Raw genomic sequence first — 20,262 nt, 5'->3', positions numbered from 1 at the left:
ATTTCCAGAAATGAAAAAGATAAATGTTAGAAAATAAGAGGGATTATTTCAGTGTAAATGCGATGTAAGGTTATTTGACTAAAAAAGTGTGACACATTAAATTATGGACTATAGGCAAATTACAGCAGTTGTACATAGAAGAAAGTAATTGAATAATAAATTTCGGTGACGTATTCCAATGTTCAACCACATCTTTGGAATATGTAATCAAAGTTTATTGTTCAGTTATTTTTTTCTACATGCAACTTTTGTAGTTTTTCTATAGTTCATTAGTCAATGTGTCATACATTTTATCTTAGTTAAATAATCTTATATTGCATTTCCTTTGTAATAATCCCCATGTCTGAAAACGGAAAAAATTGGAAATGTCTCATAAGTTCCTATGGGACCAAGCTGCTGAAGTCATCGGTCCCTAGGCTTACACCCCACTTAATCCAACTTAAACTAACTTACGCTGAGGACAAGACACACACACACACACACACACACACACACACACACACACACACATATATATATATATATATATATATATATATATATATATATATATATATATATATATATATATATATATACCCATGTCTGAGGGAGGACTCGAACCTCCGATGGGAGGAGCCGCGGGAACCGTGGCAATGTGAATTAGACCACGCGGCTCTGAAAATAGAGATACTCTGTAGATGCACTGGTTCAAAATCTTTGATGCAACAAAATTTCAGTACACCACATACTTATCTCTGATGACGGAGTAACAGCCAAAAACCGGTTCGTGTAAAAGTGGCAAGTACTGTAGGACATTACACCAGTGATGGGTGAGTTTCGTTTATATTGGGCCAGTTATAGTTGTGTACTGCACAGTTAGTAGACAATGCATGCCGTTTAGTGGATTTCTCAGTGATATAATAGGCTATTGTAATGTGAGAAAATAATGTCCTGCTCATAAACGACGAGAACTGGGGAACGAGCGTCTAAAAAATAGAAAAAAGGAACCTAGCTTTATTGTGGGTGGGGTTCTGATGTCCCAGCAGTCTGTTCAATGAGCTCCGACGGCTGTTGCGGTAGGGAGGGATGATACACGTTCCTCTGTAGGCTACATTCCGATGCTGTGCACGATGTGACGGTGTAGCGAGCTTCTCGTTTTCATACACGTGTTTTCAAAATGCACCCCATCTGATTTTGCTAGTTAAACATTTGTCATGAATCTGAATGAGGAATCGCGTGCCGACCTCCAAGTGCGGCGTTTCTTTTTCACCCTGTATTTGTACAGTCAATTGAATTTGGGTAGTCCTCAAAGGATACTCTAGCGTATTCCTTACGGAGTTTAAGACGTTAACGCCGTACATCGTATACTCCTAGATAATATAGGATTACGCTGCACTTCACCTGTGATCCTGTGACGTAAAAAACAGCACTATGTGGCGCAGTGATTGTAGAAAGACACCGGATTCTCACGCAGCAGGAAGGAACAAGATTACAACATGATAATGAATCACGTTTTTTTAAAAATTTTTAATTTTTTTTTACATCTTTTCGTTGCGTCACTTCATCTGCATCTACATACATACTCCTAAAGCCACCGTATTGTGTATGGCTGAGGGTGTCGTGTGTCACCACTAGTGATTTCTTTTCCTATTCCACTCGGAAGTGGAGTGAGGGAAAGATGACTGTCTATATGCCTCCGCAGGAGCCCTCATTTTTCGTATCTTGTCTTCGCCGTCTTTAAGAGAGACGTGCGTTTATGACAGTAGGTTCAGTCTGCAGATAGCCACAAATTCCAGTTCTCTAAATTTTGTCAATAGTGTTTCGCGAGAAGAACGTCGGCTTCCCTCCAAGGATTCCCATTTGAGTTTACGAAGCATCTCCGCAATACTCGTGTGTTGATCGAACCTACCAGTAACAAATCTAGCAGCACGACTGTGAACTGTTTCAATACATTCCTGGTGGTGATCCCTAAAACTAGAAGAGTATTGTAGGATGGGTCACACAAATATTGTAATATGCAGTATCCTTTTTAGATGTGCTACTGTTTCCTAAAATTCTCCAAATGCACCGACGTCGACAACTGCGCTTCCCTTCTGTCGCCCGTAAGTGCTCGTTCTGTTTCGTTTTAGATATCTCAGCCATTCATCACACTACCAGAAATCCTGCCTAAGTCATTTTGTATCCTCCTAAAGTCATTCTCCGACAACACTTTTCCGTTCACTACAGCGTCACCAACAAACAACCGTCCGTCAGATCATTTATATATATGGAGAATAGGAGCACTCATATCACACTCCCTTGTCTCTGATGAACAGATCCCGCCAAGGCCAATTACTGGGTTGTATACTTTAGGAGTCTTCGAGCCATTCACATATCTGGGAACCTAGCCTTTATGTTCAGACCTGAAGAGTCTGCAATGTGGCACCGTGTCAAAAGCTTTCCGGAAATCTAGGAATATGGAACCTGCCTGTTGCTGAGCACAGACTTTCTTTGCATTGTTCCACAACTGTTACGGTCGAATTGGTCGGCAGGTAAAACCATCCAATGATTAAGTTGGATTCAACTAGGCCGGATACTCAAGTCCAGATAACTTCACAATTAGATTCGATTTGAACCTCGAAAGAGATAGTATTTTTATCAATTGCAATTCTAGTGCATAAAAGACTCAAAACTGTATAAGAAGTTTGTAATAAAAAAGTCTTAAACTTCAATATCTCTGAACTACATTTTTTTTGCAATAACTGACTCATTTTCTAAAAACGTACTGATGGTAGAGACATGAAATTTTCACAGAGTGCCAAGTGTGAGATTCAACACATATGGAACTAGAATAATTAAAATATCCTTAGTTGTTTTGCTTTTCTGCTATTTTATTCACAAAATTCTGTCAAACAATTGAGTGTTTGAAAAAAAAAAAGATAACTTGCCCCACAATACAATTTTAGTAATAATTCTAGTTCAGTGTGTCTAGAAAGGTGCATTCAATAATTATGGAAAATTGTAAGTAGCTGTCTCAAAAAGTTTCCAAGATAGTGGGTGCACAAATTCGATAATTTAACATTGGCGGCATAGGACATACAATGTCCCCTTAAGTGACAGATAACTGAATAAAAAGATCTTCTTGGTCGAATTTGAGTTCTGAATAACTGTCTATTGAGCTAATGACAAAATAACAAGTAACGTATCTCGTGCAGATGACAATCACTATTGAGTGTAAATAGAATGGCTGTCCATAATCAAAATCGCTAAAGTCAGTAAACTTGCGAATAACAAGTCCTGCTGACAGAGACCGTGGAGGCCAAAGTCATTGAGGCTGAGGCTCATGGCTGACGGCTGGACAGTCGCCGTGTCTGTGAAGGCGCCACGTCCATGCTGGTGTGGTGGCCGGAACTGCTTGGCTGCTTGGATGCTGCGCTCAGCAGATCCTCGGTTAGTTCAGCAAACTGAATTGAATTTGGAGTGGCCGGGCGGTGTCCTAAACACATCTCTGACAGAAGGATATTCGTTCAGCTCTCAGAAGGCATGTGATTCACTGATGCAATGTAGTGCTCGCCATTTGCAGCATTGTTGACGCCAATAGTGGCAGAGATGGTGGCGAGACTATCACTTCTTGTGGCGAATCTAGCGCGGCACGTCTCTATGGCGGCTGCAGGGTGTCGCCAGCAGGCTGGAGAATCGGCAGCCCGCCCAAGACACCTGTGTCGTTTGTAGCCGACATCGTAGGCGCTAGCCTGTAGAGACAGCATTTAGTATTCAATGATAGAGCACACTGGAGGAGATATTAGTAATAGGGTACCTCCTAATATCGTGTCGGACCTCCCTTAGCGCGATGTAGTGCAGCAATTCGGCATATCATGTACTCAACAAGTCATTGGAAGTCCCCTACAGAAATACTGATACATGCTGCCTCTATAATCATCCATAATTGCGGTGCAGGATTTTGTAGACGAACTGGCCTCTCGATTACGTCACATACGTTCTCCATGGGATTCATGTCGAGCAATCTGAATGGCCAAATCATTTATTCCAACTGTTTAGAATGTTGTTGGAACCAGTCATGAACAATTGTGGCCCAGTGACATGGAGCATGGTCATTCATAAAAATTCCACCGTTGTTTCGGAACATGAACTCCATGAATGGCGGCAAATGGTCTCCAAGTAGCCGAAGACAACCACAACCCTAGTCTATTCGACCAAAACACAGCCCACATCATTATGGACCCACCACCAGCTTGCACAGTGCCTTGTTGACAATTTGGATCCGTGGCTTCGTGGGGTCTGCTCCAGAATCGAACCTTACGATCAGCATCCTGACATTGTGGCTCGTCTGACAATGCCACGGTGTTCCAGTGTTCTGTGGTGCTACTGATACGACCACGAGCCCAGGAGAGGTGGTGCAGGCGATTTCGTGCTGTTAACAAAGGCACTGACATCGGTCGTCTGCTGCCACAGCCCATTAACGCCGCTGCTCTCGGTCGTTGTGTGAAGACCGCCGGCCGCTGTGTTGTCCGTGGTGAGGGTTCATATCTTAAATTTGGTATTCTCGATGCACTCTTGACACTGTGTATCTCGCAGCAGTGAAGTCCTTAACGATTTCGGAAATGGAATGTCCCATGTGTCTAGCACCTACTACCACTCCGCGTTCAAAGTCTGTTAATTCCCGACGCGCGGCCGTAATCAAGTCGTACAACTTTTCACAAGAATGACCTGAGTGCAAATGACAGCTCCGCCAATGCAATGTCCTTTTATACCTTGTGTACACGATACTATCACCTTCTGTATAGGTGTATACTGCTATAGCTGTATAGTGCTATCCCATGATTCCCACAGAAGAGATCATTCAATCTGTGGAGGCGTCACGCAACCCAAGTACCACGTGTCGAAGCAGAAAAGATAAGGCAGGAAACTGTAAGAATTTTACAAAACCGCCCAGAGCCAATATCACACGTGAAGAAAGACATGCCATAAAGGAGCTCAGGAATAACAAGGATATTGTGGTCCTACATGCGGACAAAGTAACGCTACGGTTCTGATAGACACTTCTGAATATGAAAAGAAGATGGACGAACTGCTAAGCGATCCCATTTACAGAGTACTAAGGAGTAACCCGACGGCGAGAACAGGCAGAAATACGAAGGCCCTCGTAAAGCACTCGAGTTTGATCCTGACAGAGCCAAGAGACTAATCACCAAGGTGCCTGTTCCTCCTAGAATCCACTGAGTACCTAAGCTCCATAACGAGGGTTATCCGCTGAGGCGCATAGTGAACGGAATAGATTCACCTACGTATTATGTTGACGACATGGACATCCGTGAATAGCCTCTTTCCTTCCATCTCCCCTTACGTCATGACTAGCCAATCATATCAGAGGGCCAATTAAAAGTTTTACATCAGTCACGTCAGACATCGATAGTCTGTAATAAATAGAAGCACCTATCCCCAAGCAAAACCAGTCGTACCCTGAGGAAGGCCGTTGCAATTCGGCCGAAACGTCGGTTTTAGTTTATTATTGTTGTTCGTATTTAGCAATGACGCGGCGTAATACCGAGAAGAATTTTAATAGCCTCGTGCGTTGGTTTGCTGAGTAAGTGTATAGTTGCAGATGGCGATATACTCTCGTCAAAACGGATGGTTCTTTTGAAAATGAAATTGAACCCTAATTTCAGTCTTTGTTCGTGCAGAAGATAGAATCTCGTGTAATCGGATCAGTCTTATACAGTCGCATATCAGATCGAATGTGCTGTGAATGCACCCACAACCGCTTCACGGGACGCACCTGGTGGAAGCCAGTCCTCTATCACTGGCGGTGCGCGCGGCACCTTGTGACGTCACAGCCAGCTGGGCACACCACGTCGGCGCAGTGTCGCGCTGCGGCAGTAGCGAACAGGCGCAGCCCAGGATGCGGAGCTGGTGGAGGCGCTGGCCCTGCGGCCTGAGGGCAGGCGGCGAGCCCTCCGAGAAACACGCCATCCTCGACCCGTACGCCTGCCGCCCGGCGCCACCGCAGCAAGACTACACCAACCAGGTGCAGCCTAACTCACCACTCACGCAGTGTCTTATCTTCCACATCTCCCACTAATACTTTCCTCCCCTACATCTACATCTACATTTATACTCCGCAAGCCACCCAACGGTGTGTGGCGGACGGCACTTTACCTGCCACTGTCATTACCTCCATTTCCTGTTCCAGTCGCTTATGGTTCGCGGGAAGAACGACTGTGTAAAAGCCTCCGTGCGCGCTCGAATCTCGAATTTTACATTCGCCATCTCCTCTGGAGGTATAAGTATGGGGAAGTAGTATATTCGATACCTCATCCAGAAACGCACCCTCTCGAAACCTGGCGAGCAAGCTACACCGCGATGCAGAGCGCCTCTCTTGCAGAGTCTGCCACTTGAGTTTGCTAAACATCTCCGTAACGCTATCACGGATACCAAATAACCCTGTGACGAAACGCGCCGCTCTTCTTTGGATCTTCTCTATCTCCTCCGTCAACCCGATCTGGTGCGGATCCCACACTGATGAGCAATACTCAAGTATAGGTCGAACGAGTGTTTTGTAAGCCACCTCCTTTGTTGATGGACTACATTTTCTAAGGACTCTGCCAGTGAATCTCAACCTGGCAGTATGTGTTTGTCCTTAGAATAATTTAGGTTAAGCAGTGTGTAAGCTTAGGGACTGATGACCTTAGCAATTGAGTCCCATAAGATTTCATACACATTTTTTCTACCTGGCACCCGCCTTACCAACAATTAATTTTATATGATCATTCCACTTCAAATCGTTCCGTACGCATATTCCCAGACATTTTACAGAATTAATTGCTACCAGTGTTGGTTCCGCTATCATATAATCATACAATAAAGGGTTGGGTTGTTTGTGGAAGGAGACCAGAATGCGAGGTCATCGGTCTCATCGGATTAGGGAAGGAAGTTGGCCGTGCCCTTTCAAAGGAACCATCCCGGCATTTGCCTGGAGCGATTTAGGGAAATCACGGAAAACCTAAATCAGGATGGCCGGACGCGGGATTGAACCGTCGTCCTCCCGAATGCGAGTCCAGTGTTACGATAAAGGACCTTCTTTCTATGTATTCGAAATACATTACATTTGTCTATGTTAAGGGTCAGTTGCCACTCCCCGCACCAAGTGCCTATCCGCTGCAGATCTTCCTGCATTTCGCTACAGTTTTCTAATGCTGCAACTTCTTTGTATAGTACAGCATCATCCGCGAAAAGCCGCATGGAACTTCCGACACTGTCTACTAGGTCATTTATATATATTGTGAAAAGCAATGATCCCATAACACTCCGCTGTGGCACGCCAGAGGTTACTTTAACGTCTGTAGACGTCTCTCCATTGATAACAACATGCTGTGTTCTGTTTGCTAAAAAACTCTTCAATCTAACCACACAGCTGGTCTGATATTCCGTAGGCTCTTACTTTGTTTATCAGGCGACAGTGCGGAACTGTCATCTTGTAACGATATAATCGTACGTAGGGCACGGCCCATTCCAGAAATTGGCTCTACGTTAAATACAGTTAACAGGGGTAGATGCTGCTACTGGGAAAGCGGCGTATCGTTAATCACGGAAAAAATTGCCCCATTCGGCAGTTAACCCTTTAAGGGGTGACGTTCCTGAAAAATACACACTATTTAAAAGATACACCAAAGCCACAATTTTGAAGACACGGTAGTGAACTTTAGTTCCATGCTTTACCTGAAATTAACAGATTTACTGTTAAGTTTCTTGGATTATATACTCTTACATCCATTATGGCTCTGAGCACTATGGCACTTAACTGCTGCCGGCCGAAGTGGCCGTGCGGTTCTGGCAAGCTGCAGTCTGGAACCGCATGACCGCTACGGTCGCAGGTTCGGATCCTGCCTCGGGCATGGATGTGTGTGATGTCCTTAGGTTAGTTACGTTTAACTAGTTTTAAGTTATAGGGGACTAATGACCTCAGACGTTGAGTCCCATATTGCTCAGAGCCATTTTGAACTTAACTGCTGAGGTCATCAGTCCCCTAGAAATTAGAACTAATTAAACCTACCTAACCTAAGGACATCACACACATTCGTGCCCGAGGCAGGATTCGAACCTGTGACCGTAGCAGTCTCGCTGTTCCAGACTGAAGCGCCTAGAACCGCTCCGCCACACCGGCCGGTGTATATCCATTATGTATGTTCTCTTACAGGCGAGACATTTTAGATGAATGTCGCTTGCTCGGTTGTTGTTGTGGTCTTCAGTTCAGAGACTGGTTTGATGCAGCTCTCCATGCTACTCTATCCTGTACAAGCCGCTTATTTCCGAATAACTATCGCAACCTACATCCTTCTGAATCTGCTAAGTGTATTAGTGTGCGTGTGTGTGTGTGAAATCTTATGGGACTTAACTGCTAAGGTCATCTGTCCTTAAGCTTACACACTACTTAACCTAAATTATCCTAAGGACAAACACACACATCCACGCCCAAGGGGGGATTCGAATCTCCACCGGGACCAGCCGCACAGTCCATGACTGCAGCGCCTGAGACCGCTCGGCTAATCCCGAGCGGCTAAGTGTATTCATTTCTTGGTCTACCTCTACTACTTTTACTCTCCTTGATGCCTCAGAACATGTCCTACTAACTGATCCCTTGTCCTAATCAAGTTGTGCCACAAATTCCTCTACTCCACAGTTATATTCAGTTCCTATTTATTAGTTGCATGATCTGGCCTTATAATCTTCAGCATTCTTCTGTAGCACCACATTTTGAAAGCATCTTTACTCTTCTTGTCCAAACTGTTTATCGTCTATCTTTCACTTCCATACATAGCTACTACTCCATACAAATATTTTCAAAAAAGACTTCCTAAACGTAAATCTATACTCGATGTTAACAAATTTCTCTTCTTCAGAAACGCATTCCTTGCCATAGCCAGTCTACACTTTATATCCTCTCTACTTCGACCATCATCAGTTATTTTTCTCTCCAAACAGAAAAACTCATTTACTAGTTTAAGAGTGTCATTTCCCAATCTAATTCCCTCGGCATCGCCTTATTTAATTCAACAATATTCCATTGTCCTAGTTTGGATTTTGTTGATGTTAATCTTATATCCTCCTTTCTAGACACTCTCCATTCCGTTCAACTTCTCTTCCAGGTCCTTTGCTGTCTCTAACAGAATTATAATGTCGTAGGCAAACCGCAAAGTTTTTATTTCTTCTCCATGTATTTTAATTCCTACTCCAAATCTTTCTTTTGTTTCCATTACTGTTTGCTCAATATACATACAGGTTGAACAAAATTTGCGCACTCCGACTTCGCAGCGCGTTTCCTTACCAGCTATCGATACAAAAATGTCTGTCACAAAGTTTCGTCCTGCACATATTTCGAGCAGTAAATGGACGTTAAAGATCGGCAATCTGGCAACACTGCAATAACGTGTACGGTAACTACCTCTATTAGGATATAGCAATAGTGCTGTGCAGTTGGTACAGTCGATGTGTTAGCATGCAGGAGGTTGTAATCTATCCCCTCCTTCCTACTTCCATCTATTGTCCACACTGAATGTTATGAAGATCGGAGAGGAGCGAGGATTACAATAAATTTTCAAGTTTACTTAGCTTGTCATGTTGAGATGGCTCCAGTTCTTCATGTCTAGGGGTCTGATTCCTGAAGCTGAAACTCGCACATTTTATGTCCTCACCGTTGGATTGAACTGAACAAATTTGAAGACTGATGTTGCAGAATTTTTTTTACGTAAATGTATTTTCTCACCTTTTAGTATATTAAACAGAATTTTGATTTTTCACATTAACAAAGCCGAAATTACATTGTTCTCACAAAAATACGTCCGATCATATCGGAGGCATGCTTATGACTCTCACACTCTGCGGAAATAACAATAGTCCAAAGGGTTTCCACGTTTTCTTAACAAATGAATTGCTACTAGTTTCTGTTACATTATTAATATCGATTATTATTTTATAAATTAATCGAGAAATAAATATAGTAAACAGTACAGGATTGCTTAATTAATACTAGAAATTTTAAGTGTGTCAATACTTCGTACTTCCAAATGTTTCAAAAAAAAAATTATAACATTACATTCAGGACTGGTACATTCGATTATAGCATAGAGACTAAAATATTTTATAAAGTAATTCCTTTTCATAAATTTTATCTTGAAATATAATATACTGTTTATAAAATTATATCAGAAAATCAACTGAGATAATATTGATCTGTTCAAAATTCGAAAAATAATACTGGTATCGACAACTACTGTTGAGGAAAGATAGTGCTAGAGGAGGATGTCCCGTTACAAGGGCAATGGTTCGATTCAAGGTCAAGGCTTATTTGTTCTTATTTGCTAAAAGCAGTCTGCGTGGTACTGTATTTGGCGTCTAAATCGTCATACAGAGATTACTATGGGTCTTCTATAAGACATCTGCAGTTACGTACTACGAACATAAAACTGGAAGTACAGTCGGCCCCATGGATTAATACCAACTACTATCCCACGAGGTGCAAAAGGCTTCTTTAAAAACTGACCAATGAAAACAACTGTACTTGCATTTCAGTTCAAAATGGTTCAAATGGCTAAGAGCACTATGGGATTCAACTGCTGTGGTCATCAGTCCCCTAGAACTTAGAACTACCTAAACCTAACTAACCTAAGGACATGACACACATCCATGCCCGAGGCAGGATTCGAACCTGGATTTCCGTGTTCGTAGTACATAACTGCAAGTGTTTTACAGAAGACACCCTGTAATCGCTGTATAACGATTAAGACTCCAGATACTGTACCATGCAGAATACCTTTAACGAATAAAAACAAATAAGCTAAGACCCAGTATCGAAGCCTTGGCCTCCTGTGTACTAAGGCAAAACACTATCCACTGCACCAACTGCAGAGCATTGCTCAATCTGTGGACAGAGTTATTACCGTACTTGGGATAACAGTGCTGCCAGACTGCCAGTCTGTATCGTCTATTGACTGCCCGAAATATGCGCAGGACGAAATTTTGTAACAGACATTTTATATTGCCAGTGTGTGAGGAATTGCTTTGCAAAGTCAGAGTGCGCGAATTTTTCTTCACTCTGTATATTTAACTTTTTGTATTAAATTTAAAAACTTTGTTTCAAAAAATAATATATGTAATTTTTCTCAGAAAGTATTCAAGATATTTCTACAAACATTTGTCTGTTTAATCGCTTTGCATGTAGTAAGCTTCTCCCGTAAGGTATTTTTGAATGTATCGAATAGGATTTTTTTTAAAAAAACATTAATGATTGTTCCGTAAATATAATGTATAAGTTCATGCAAAATTCCAATCACTTTGCCCCATATCTCAGCTTACACTGAGAATTTCAAAATTTACCCATGACACAATTTATTGGGTTTATAAAAAAAAATGTAGAAAATTTCGTACTTCTGGCCTTCATAGATTCTGAGAAAAAAGAACATAAACTTTAAAACCAATAATTTTCAGGTAATACAATTTTAAGATTGACCTAACGTTTTTTCTTTACCTAGTCTCTTCAGAAGGCCCCAGATTTATACTGAGGATCCTCTTTCCCTTCAACGTTTCTCTTTTGATTTCTTGTTTTCTTCCTTCTTTCAGTTACCACGTCTTCGGCTAATTTTGCAGCTACAGAGAGGCGCTGTAAATATTTTTGTCTGAAGATGTTTTGAGTGAAATTTCCTACTTTAAAGACCATTCTCTATAATACCTTCACCTTCCCTAATTTCCCGTAATTAAATACAATAACTGCATCAGACTTTACAATTCTGACAACCGTGGCAGATGAAAATGTGGTTTTAGGGCATGGTTTCCATATGAGTGAATTCAGAGACTCATTTGGATTTTGGGTCTCATGATCGCACTTTTCTTAAACGTACCAAATGATCTATAAAACCAAAGCGTACATATCGCAGCCTTCTGGATGCATCCCGTGCACGTTTGTTGAAAGTATTCCACTGAGTCGTTCACCGAGCTGGTACTGAAGTGTAGCTTCAAAAAATAGGCGTGACTCGAAGGTCGCATCACCCATTTAATTATTTTTCAGGCACTTCGAATGCGATCTCATCATTGAAACTTTGGAAACTTTTTTTCCATGGGCTCTAATAATACATAAAAAACAAATTATAATTCAAATTTTCGGTCAATTTCATGGTCGTCCACCCGTGACGTGGCACTGGTAAAGGGTATACGGGGTGTCGCAGGACGAATGGTCACTATCTAGGTATATGACAGGAACGGTGATTCGCACCGGAACTGTGTGGTAAACATGGGCTCTAAGACTCGTATCTGAAGAGCTATGGGCACGTGTTCAGTAGAAGAGATGTGTTTTACAATAGCTTAGATGGACGAGTGCTCATAGCTATTAATGTTTGAGTTTTAGAGCTCATGTTTACTGAACAGTTTTTGTTTTCTTTTTTTGGTCCATAATACCACATCTCAAAATATGGGAAGCAAAGAGCTTGCTGTAGAAAAGATTTGTTTCACAGTATCGAAGACAAACAAGTTGCTCGTAAGATTTGCTTTTTGCATTTCATGTTTACTAGCCTTTTATCGCTCGGATTGACCATTCTTCATGTCATATCCCAGAATATTGACCGTTCCTCCTGGGACACTCTGTATATACCATTGACCTTAAATGCTCTTTATTTCTTTATTTCCTATAAACAAACGCATTGTGTTGGTACTATTATAATCACAATAATTTCTCTGTTAACTAAGAATACTATTTCTAGCCTTCTGACTCGGGAGACTTGAGATATCAGAGAACGTTTGAGTAAGGTATAAATATTTACCGATGGCCTTTGAGCCATTCGTCTTCAGAGCTGGTTTTGTCTTCAGCTAATATTAGTCACCTGTGGGTTTACTCTTCTGGTATAAACGTGGGTTCGTTCAATTCAATGTAACATTAGCAACATTATAAAGCATGAAATCAATACTGGAGTCGTTTGTAAGCATGTTTACAGCTTGTTTTCATTCGCCCCGCTCGTGGAAGCAAACAGATTATCATGAATTCAGTTCCTAGTTACATCCAGTTTTACTGATTATACAGGGTGTTACAAAAAGGTACGCCAAACTTTCAGGAAACATTCCTGACACACAAATAAAGAAAAGATGTTATGTGGACATGTGTCCGAAAACGCTTAATTTCCATGTTAGAGCTCATTTTAGTTTCGTCAGTATGTACTGTACTTCCTCGATTCACCGCCAGTTGGCCCAATTGAAGGAAGGTAATGTTGACTTCGGTGCTTGTGTTGACATGCGACTCATTGCTCTACAGTACTAGCATCAAGCACATCAGTACGTAGCATCAACAGGTTAGTGTTCATCACGAACGTGATTTTACAGACAGTGCAATGTTTACAAATGCGGAGTTGGCACATGCCCATTTGATGTATGGATTAGCACGGGGCAATAGCCGTGGCGCGGTACGTTTGTATCCAGACAGATTTACAGAACGTAGGTGTCCCGACAGGAAGACGTTCGAAGCAATTGATCGGCGTCTTAGGGAGCACGGAACATTCCAGCCTATGAATCGGAACATTCCAGCCTATGACTCGTGACTGGGGAAGACGTAGTACGACGAGGACACCTGCAACGGACGAGGCAATTCTTCGTGCAGTTGACGATAATCCTGATGTCAGCGTCAGAGAAGTTGATGCTGTACAAGGTAACGTTGACCACGTCACTGTATGGAGAGTGCTACGGGAGAACCAGTTGTTTCCGCACCATGTACAGCGTGTGCAGGCACTGTCAGCAGCTGATTGGCCTCCACGGGTACATTTCTGCGAATGGTTCATCCAACAATGTGTCAACCCTCATTTCGGTGCATATGTTCTCTTTACGGATGAGGCTCCATTCCAACGTGATCAAATTGTAAATTTTCACAATCCACATGTGTGGGCTGACGAGAATCCGCACGCAATTGTGCAATCACGTTATCAACACAGATTTTCTGTGGACGTTTCCGCAGGCATTGTTGGTGATGTCTTGATTGGGCCCCATGTTCTTCCACCTACGCTCAATGGAGCACGTTATCATGATTTCATACGGGATACTCTACCTGTGGTGCTAGAACATGTGCCTTTACAAGTACGGCACAACATGTGGTTCATGCACGATGGAGCTCCTGCACATTTCAGTCGAAGTGTTCGTACGCTTCTCAACAACAGATTCGGTGACCGATGGATTGGTAGAGGCGGACCAATTCCATGGCCTCCACGCTCTCCTGACCTCAACCCTCTCGACTTTCATTTATGGGGGCATTTGAAAACTCTTGTCTACGCAACCCCGGTACCAAATGTAGAGACTCTTCATGCTCGTATTGTGGACGGCTGTGATACAATAGGCCATTCTCCAGGCTGCATCAGCGAATCAGGGATTCCATGCGACGGAGGGTGGATGCATGTATCCTCGCTAACGGAGGACATTTTGAACATTTCCTGTAACAAAGTGTTTGAAGTCACGCTGGTACGTTCTGCTGCTGTGTGTTTCCATTCCATGATTAATGTGATTTGAAGAGAGGTAGTAAAATGAGCTCTAACATGGAAAGTAAGCGTTTCCGGACACATGTCCTCATAACATATTTTCTTTCTTTGTGTGTGAGGAATGTTTCCTGAAAGTTTGGCCGTACCTTTTTGTAACACCCTGTATGCTGTGAAATGCTTCTTCCAATGAAGAATGAATATCGCAGATAATATTGTTTCACAGGTTCTTTCGTCTAAAATGCTCAATATTTCCTCTGACACTGCTGAAAATATGTGACATGACAAACAGTTCACGCACAAATGGTTCAGATGGCTCTGAGCACTATGGGCCTTAACTTCTGAGGTCACCAGTGCCCTAGAACTTAGAACTACTTAAACCTAACTAACCTAAGGACGTCACACACATTCATGCCCGAGGCAGGATTCGAACCTGCGACCGTAGTGGTCGCGCTGTTCAAAACTGTAGCGCCTAGAACCGCTCGGCCACCCCGGCCGGCGGTTCACGCACACACTTGAGTGTAATAAGCATAGTATTTACTTACTTTTGATTGCCTTTCACAGTTAGAGGGATAATACTGGCATACTTGGTTGTTTTTTTATCTATAAGACTGACTTCATTGAGGTGACATAGTTCCATGACAGATGAAGTTCTGGCTGATAGTGTAATGAACCGCTGGGAAGAGATTACAGAAGAGCATGTAGAAGATTCAGAATTTGGAGGAGGTTCTGACGCCAACGAGTAGCTGCTACTTATATTATCTGGAACATTAGAGTAACTGATGGTGTTCGCAGTAACACAATGTCAAGTGGACGAGCTACTTTATGTCTAGCACAGATGCAGCAGGTAGGGTGGACTGTTTACCTCTGCTTGAAGAAGCATTTCGTGGAAGTCGTGTTACTGACTCTGATATTGAAGTGGCTGTAAACGTGGATTTACTCGCATATACATGGTCTAAAGTTTGTTGTGAACTGCAGTCCTTTGGAAAATATCTTCCTCATGCAGTGTGTTGGGTAAGTAAGTGCAGATATTTCCATTGATGAGTGAGGGCACAGTACTAAAAAAATTACATCAGTGTTTACTTCATTTGCAGACTAATAATTATAGCTGTTTTGAATATTATGTTTTTAGGGTGGTTAATACCTAAAAGAAACTGTGACACAAGCTAGCCATTAAATGTTATTTTCCCCTGAGCAGCAGGTCAGGTACTGAATTGTGGAGCATGGATGCACAACGAGTAGCCTATACTGGCAAGCGTAGTACACTTCACAGGACAGTTACAACTGTGCAGAAAACATCAGGTAGACAATTATGTGATGTGTCTGCGGTATGACTGACAGAAGCAGAGAAAAAGCACCTAACACCCTGAAGTGGGTACATATTAAAGTATCAATTATACCAATATATGTACCTGTACCCATAACACCCTGTATGTTTACCAACCGAAGTTTACATTGCTCATTTCCTGCTCACTTTTTTAAAACTTTTTCAGCATAGTCTTCGTGATATCAGAAATACGTAATAAATTAAGCAGTACTGACATGTACTTTATTGTTATGTTGGATAAAACATTCTGTCATTCAAAGCATTAAATTGTCTTCATTTAATTGTACCATGATCGATTTCAGAGTTTTTAATTTCACCATCAAATGTACAAAGGGCGTTCAAAAAGTTTTGCACAGTCGTCCCTAATTTTTTATTTTTTGCAGGAGGAGAATGAAACTTTTTGTGAACATACTTGGAACATTTATCTATACATTGAGCCTACTCAATGTAACCTGCATCAGCGGTGACGCATCTGGCCCAACGTTCTTTCCATGGTGTAAATGCACTTTGGTAAAATTATGGGGATTGAATTTTACACCATCGCGACACAAGAAATAAGGTCTTTCTCACTATCAAATGTTTTACCGCGTAGGTGGGCCTTCAAACGACCAAAGAGGTAAAAATTAGGCGGAGCCAAGTCCGGACTGTAGGGACGATAAGGAACAATTTTCCAACCCATCTTCCTGATTTCCTCCTGTATTGGGTTTGGCAGTTTCATCGTGTAGTCTGATGAGATAACCCTGAATCGGCGGGCTGTGGGTCTTGATGGCACGTCGCAGCTTGTCCAGTGACAAACAGTAACAGTCCCGGTTAATTGTGGGGCCAGGTTCCAAAAAGTCAATGAAAATGACACCACACTGATCCCAGAAGAAGAAGGCCATCCCCTTTCGGCCTGCTGTTCATGAAAGTCTTGGTTTCTTCTTCCGAGGGGAATCCGGATGTAGCCACTCCATGGGTTGGGTTTTGCTCTCACGTACGAACAAAAACAGACATGTTTCATCCTGGGTAATGACGCCGACAAAACACTGCTTCCACACTTCAGTAAAGGTCTTCATGAGACCCTCGCAAACATTCTTCCTCGTCGTTTTCATTTCTCTTGCCAATAATCTAGGCACCCAACGTGCACAGACTTTTCTGTACCCTAGTGACTGTACCAGTGATACCGCACTACCCAATGGCAAAGGAGTCATTTCATAAAGCTGTCGTGTCGCCACACATCTTACATTTTGGATGATTTGATCAATCGTCTCTTTATTCACATTACTCGCTGCCGTCGATTGTCTACCGCCTCGTGGATTGTCCAGTAGAGAGAAATCATCTCCTTTAAACCTCTGCAACTACCGCTGGATACTGCTGCGATCCACTGTGTCCTCTCCATAAGCAGGAAGCATCTTCCTGTGAATCGATGTGGCAGAGTCAGTCATAGCCGGTCTTGAAGAGGAACTCCATCACCGACCGTTGTCGCAACCTGACTTCTGCTTCACGGTTCATTATGGCTCACCTGTAAATAAAAGAAAATACTTTTATGTACCATCTTATAGCTAAATGTTCCAAGTATGTACACAAAAATTTCATTCTCCTCCTGCAAAAAATTAAAAAAAAATTAGAGACGACTGTGCAAAACGCTTTGAACGCCCTTTGTATCATCAGATGAAAATGTTTACAACAAACATACTAGAAAAAATACAGTAAGTAATACATTAGATATCATGCATCTCCTAACGAATTTATTGATCTCTCCCATTCTGATGACCAGCTTTTACATAAATATCTAGAGTGCACATAAACTACATTGTGTGTAGTAACTGACTGGTCACATCTGTCCAATGATGCTGTCTACCCTATGTGTTTGAGAACAAGATGGTATTTTCGGTTTGCTATACCTTAGCTTGACAAAAATTGGAAATATGCATACTCCAGTGTTGTTGCTCGTTTTTGCACCAGAAATAAAGTCGAACCAGTAGAACTAATGGGCTAAGTCTTTTAAAAAAGTGTGTCATTAATTTAAGGGGCAAAGACTTAAATTTATACCTAATCTATATCTGAAGTCATCATAGGCCATTATATATTATTAAAACATTAGAGACTTCTACGTAATACCCTAACATAAAAAAAATCGTGGAAAACTATATTTAGCATATAATATTCCGTCACATAGAGGTATCTGAAGGTGGTTCAGTCTACTGACGACATCCTTGGCACATGTAAATCAGCTACTGTTTTATACTATATTATCTGAATGATAATTACCTAAAATTCTCCTGAAATACATTTACAGTTACTTAAACTACCAGGAACTATCATGATTTTATACATGATGCATTGCCCAGTTCCTGCATGTGCTTTAAACGAATGCACTAAAAGTATTGGACTCATAGTCCGCCCCTGATAGCTGAATGGTCGTCGGCACGGTACCTCAGCGTGTTCGGTCAGGGAGCCAGTTGGCCTCTGTAATAAAAAAATAAAATAAATAAAAAAAAACTGAGTGGAAGGATCAACAAACGAATTTTAACGGATGTCATGTGACGTCCGCAGCGACCAAACCCAACGATGAACAACGGACAACAACAAAAAATGGTCAGCATGACGGATTGTCAATCATCTGGGCCCGGGTTCGATTCCCGGATGGGTCTGGGAATTTTCTCCGCCCAGGGACTGGGTGTTGTGCTACCATCCTCATCGAATGCAGGTCGCCGAAGTGGCGTCATATTGAAAGACCGGCACCCGGCGAACGGGGAGCCCTAGCCATACGATTAAAAAAATGGACTCATACAAATTACAAACACAAGGCAGAATGGTACCATGAGTTGTAGCAACTTCCAAACACTTAAAGTGTAAGGGGAATCAAAAAGTTTACATTCGAAGACCATACAGTCCAGAATCGGTATGCCAATCAGGCAAAATCGCTCTTAACATTGATGGACCATCGACGCACCAGTTTGAGGGTTCCGGTAAGGTGCCTTGCGGAGTATCTATGTAGATGTAGAAATAGAAGTAGCAGGTTGAATTTGTATCAAATGCTAAGGTCTGCAGTCTCTTGGCGGCGAAAAAACTTTAAGCTCCTAAGTCAATGTAGTGAAAAGATACGGCCACCTGTGTTACGTATTTGATACTCGGAAACTCACTAATCAAAACCTGTAGATAAACTATCTATATACTTAATTAAATTTGTGTAGAATACTCAGAGATTTGGTCCTACTCGTATCGTTTTGTTTCTTTAAGTCTGACAGCTACTAACAACAGCGGCATAAAATTCGTCAGTGTAAGGGCAGAAAGTTTTTACGTGGCCAGTAAAAGATCTGTGGTCGGTTTTTCGTGTACACTGCTTCTATTATTGTGACGTACAATTATACATTAAATTAATTTATAAATGTTGCAGTACTATATGAATGGCGTGCTCCAATGCGGAAACGTGTAACGCTTGTGGAGACAACAAACAGTTACTTGTAGGCGACTGTTTTAATCAGAGCATTGTAACTGTAGGAAATGGCTTATTTGCCGGCCGCGGTGACCGAGCGGTTCTAGGCGCTTCAGTCCGCAACCGCGTGACTGCTACGGTCGCAGGTTCGAGTCCTGCCTCGGGCATGGATGTGTGTGATGTCCTTAGGTTAGTTAGGTTTAATTAGCTCTACGTTCTAGGGCACTGATGACCTCAGATGTTAAGTCCCATAGTGTTCAGAGCCATTTGAACCATTTGAAATGTCTTATTTTGTCACGTGCACTTATGATGGAGGACGGCGCATCCGGGGCTGCACAGAACAGAATCCCTCCCCTTGAGGTTACCGTTTTTACAGGAACTCGTAAGAAGGTTAGATGAAGCACCACAATGGGTCGTTTTAATCATGCTGAAGCAAAAAGGGAAAGAGTACGTAGTAGTCACTAGCAACGAGGGAAATTTTCCTAGTGAGATGGCAAGTGGGAGCTACATTTTGATTAAGTCTTACGTTTTTAGCGGGAGTCGACGGTCAGTACGCTAAAGACTTCCAAGAACGCTTGTTACGAGCGACTTACCTGTTCGCATGAGGAGCTGAGACTCCACGAGGAAGTCAACTCACGTACTGTATACAAACAACGGCCTTAAAAAGCTTCGCAAAACCTTTGGTACATGAGACATTCCACTACGCCAAAACGGTGCTTTTGGAAAGCTATACGATACCGCAGTGTACCTAGTGCATCAGTCTACAGTTTTACGGGTCCAGCCGCAAACCAGGACAGGTATCTTCGTGTATGCAACCATTTTCTGCAGTTACAGTGGCGAATTCTAGTCAATCGTCTACGAGTAAACAAAACCCACGAAATGCCGAAATGACAGTGATTCTTCTCAACACGTAAACGTCAATATATTTAGTACAGTGAAAGTACTATGTGCTAAAAACCCAACACATACACGTAGAAGAATAGGAAGAACGTTGCAAAGAAAAGCCCCTGACCACTGAAGACGGTTTAGAATAAACGAAA

The 20,262-nt window shown here is 42.2% G+C and overlaps 1 protein-coding gene across 2 annotated transcripts in view; it reads left to right on the top strand.

Annotated features, from left to right (window-relative positions):
- Positions 1 to 20,262, top strand: part of LOC126282405 (facilitated trehalose transporter Tret1-2 homolog) — a 235,273-nt gene that overhangs the window by 103,896 nt on the left and 111,115 nt on the right. Inside the window, exon 1 of one of the 2 annotated variants that reach the window (XM_049982065.1) lies at positions 5,783 to 6,007. The exons of the other annotated variant lie outside the window; for it this stretch is intronic. Within the exon in view, the coding sequence (XP_049838022.1) occupies positions 5,882 to 6,007 (126 nt within the window). The 5' untranslated portion in view covers positions 5,783 to 5,881. Of the gene's footprint in view, positions 1 to 5,782; positions 6,008 to 20,262 lie in introns of those variants that run through there. 2 annotated transcript variants of the gene reach the window in all.

Source organism: Schistocerca gregaria, chromosome 1 (genome assembly GCF_023897955.1).
Source record: "Schistocerca gregaria isolate iqSchGreg1 chromosome 1, iqSchGreg1.2, whole genome shotgun sequence".
Taxonomy (NCBI): Eukaryota; Metazoa; Arthropoda; class Insecta; order Orthoptera; family Acrididae; genus Schistocerca; species Schistocerca gregaria.
The sequence above is the reverse complement of the archived record's forward strand: the minus strand, read 5'-3'. Positions and strand labels throughout refer to the sequence as shown.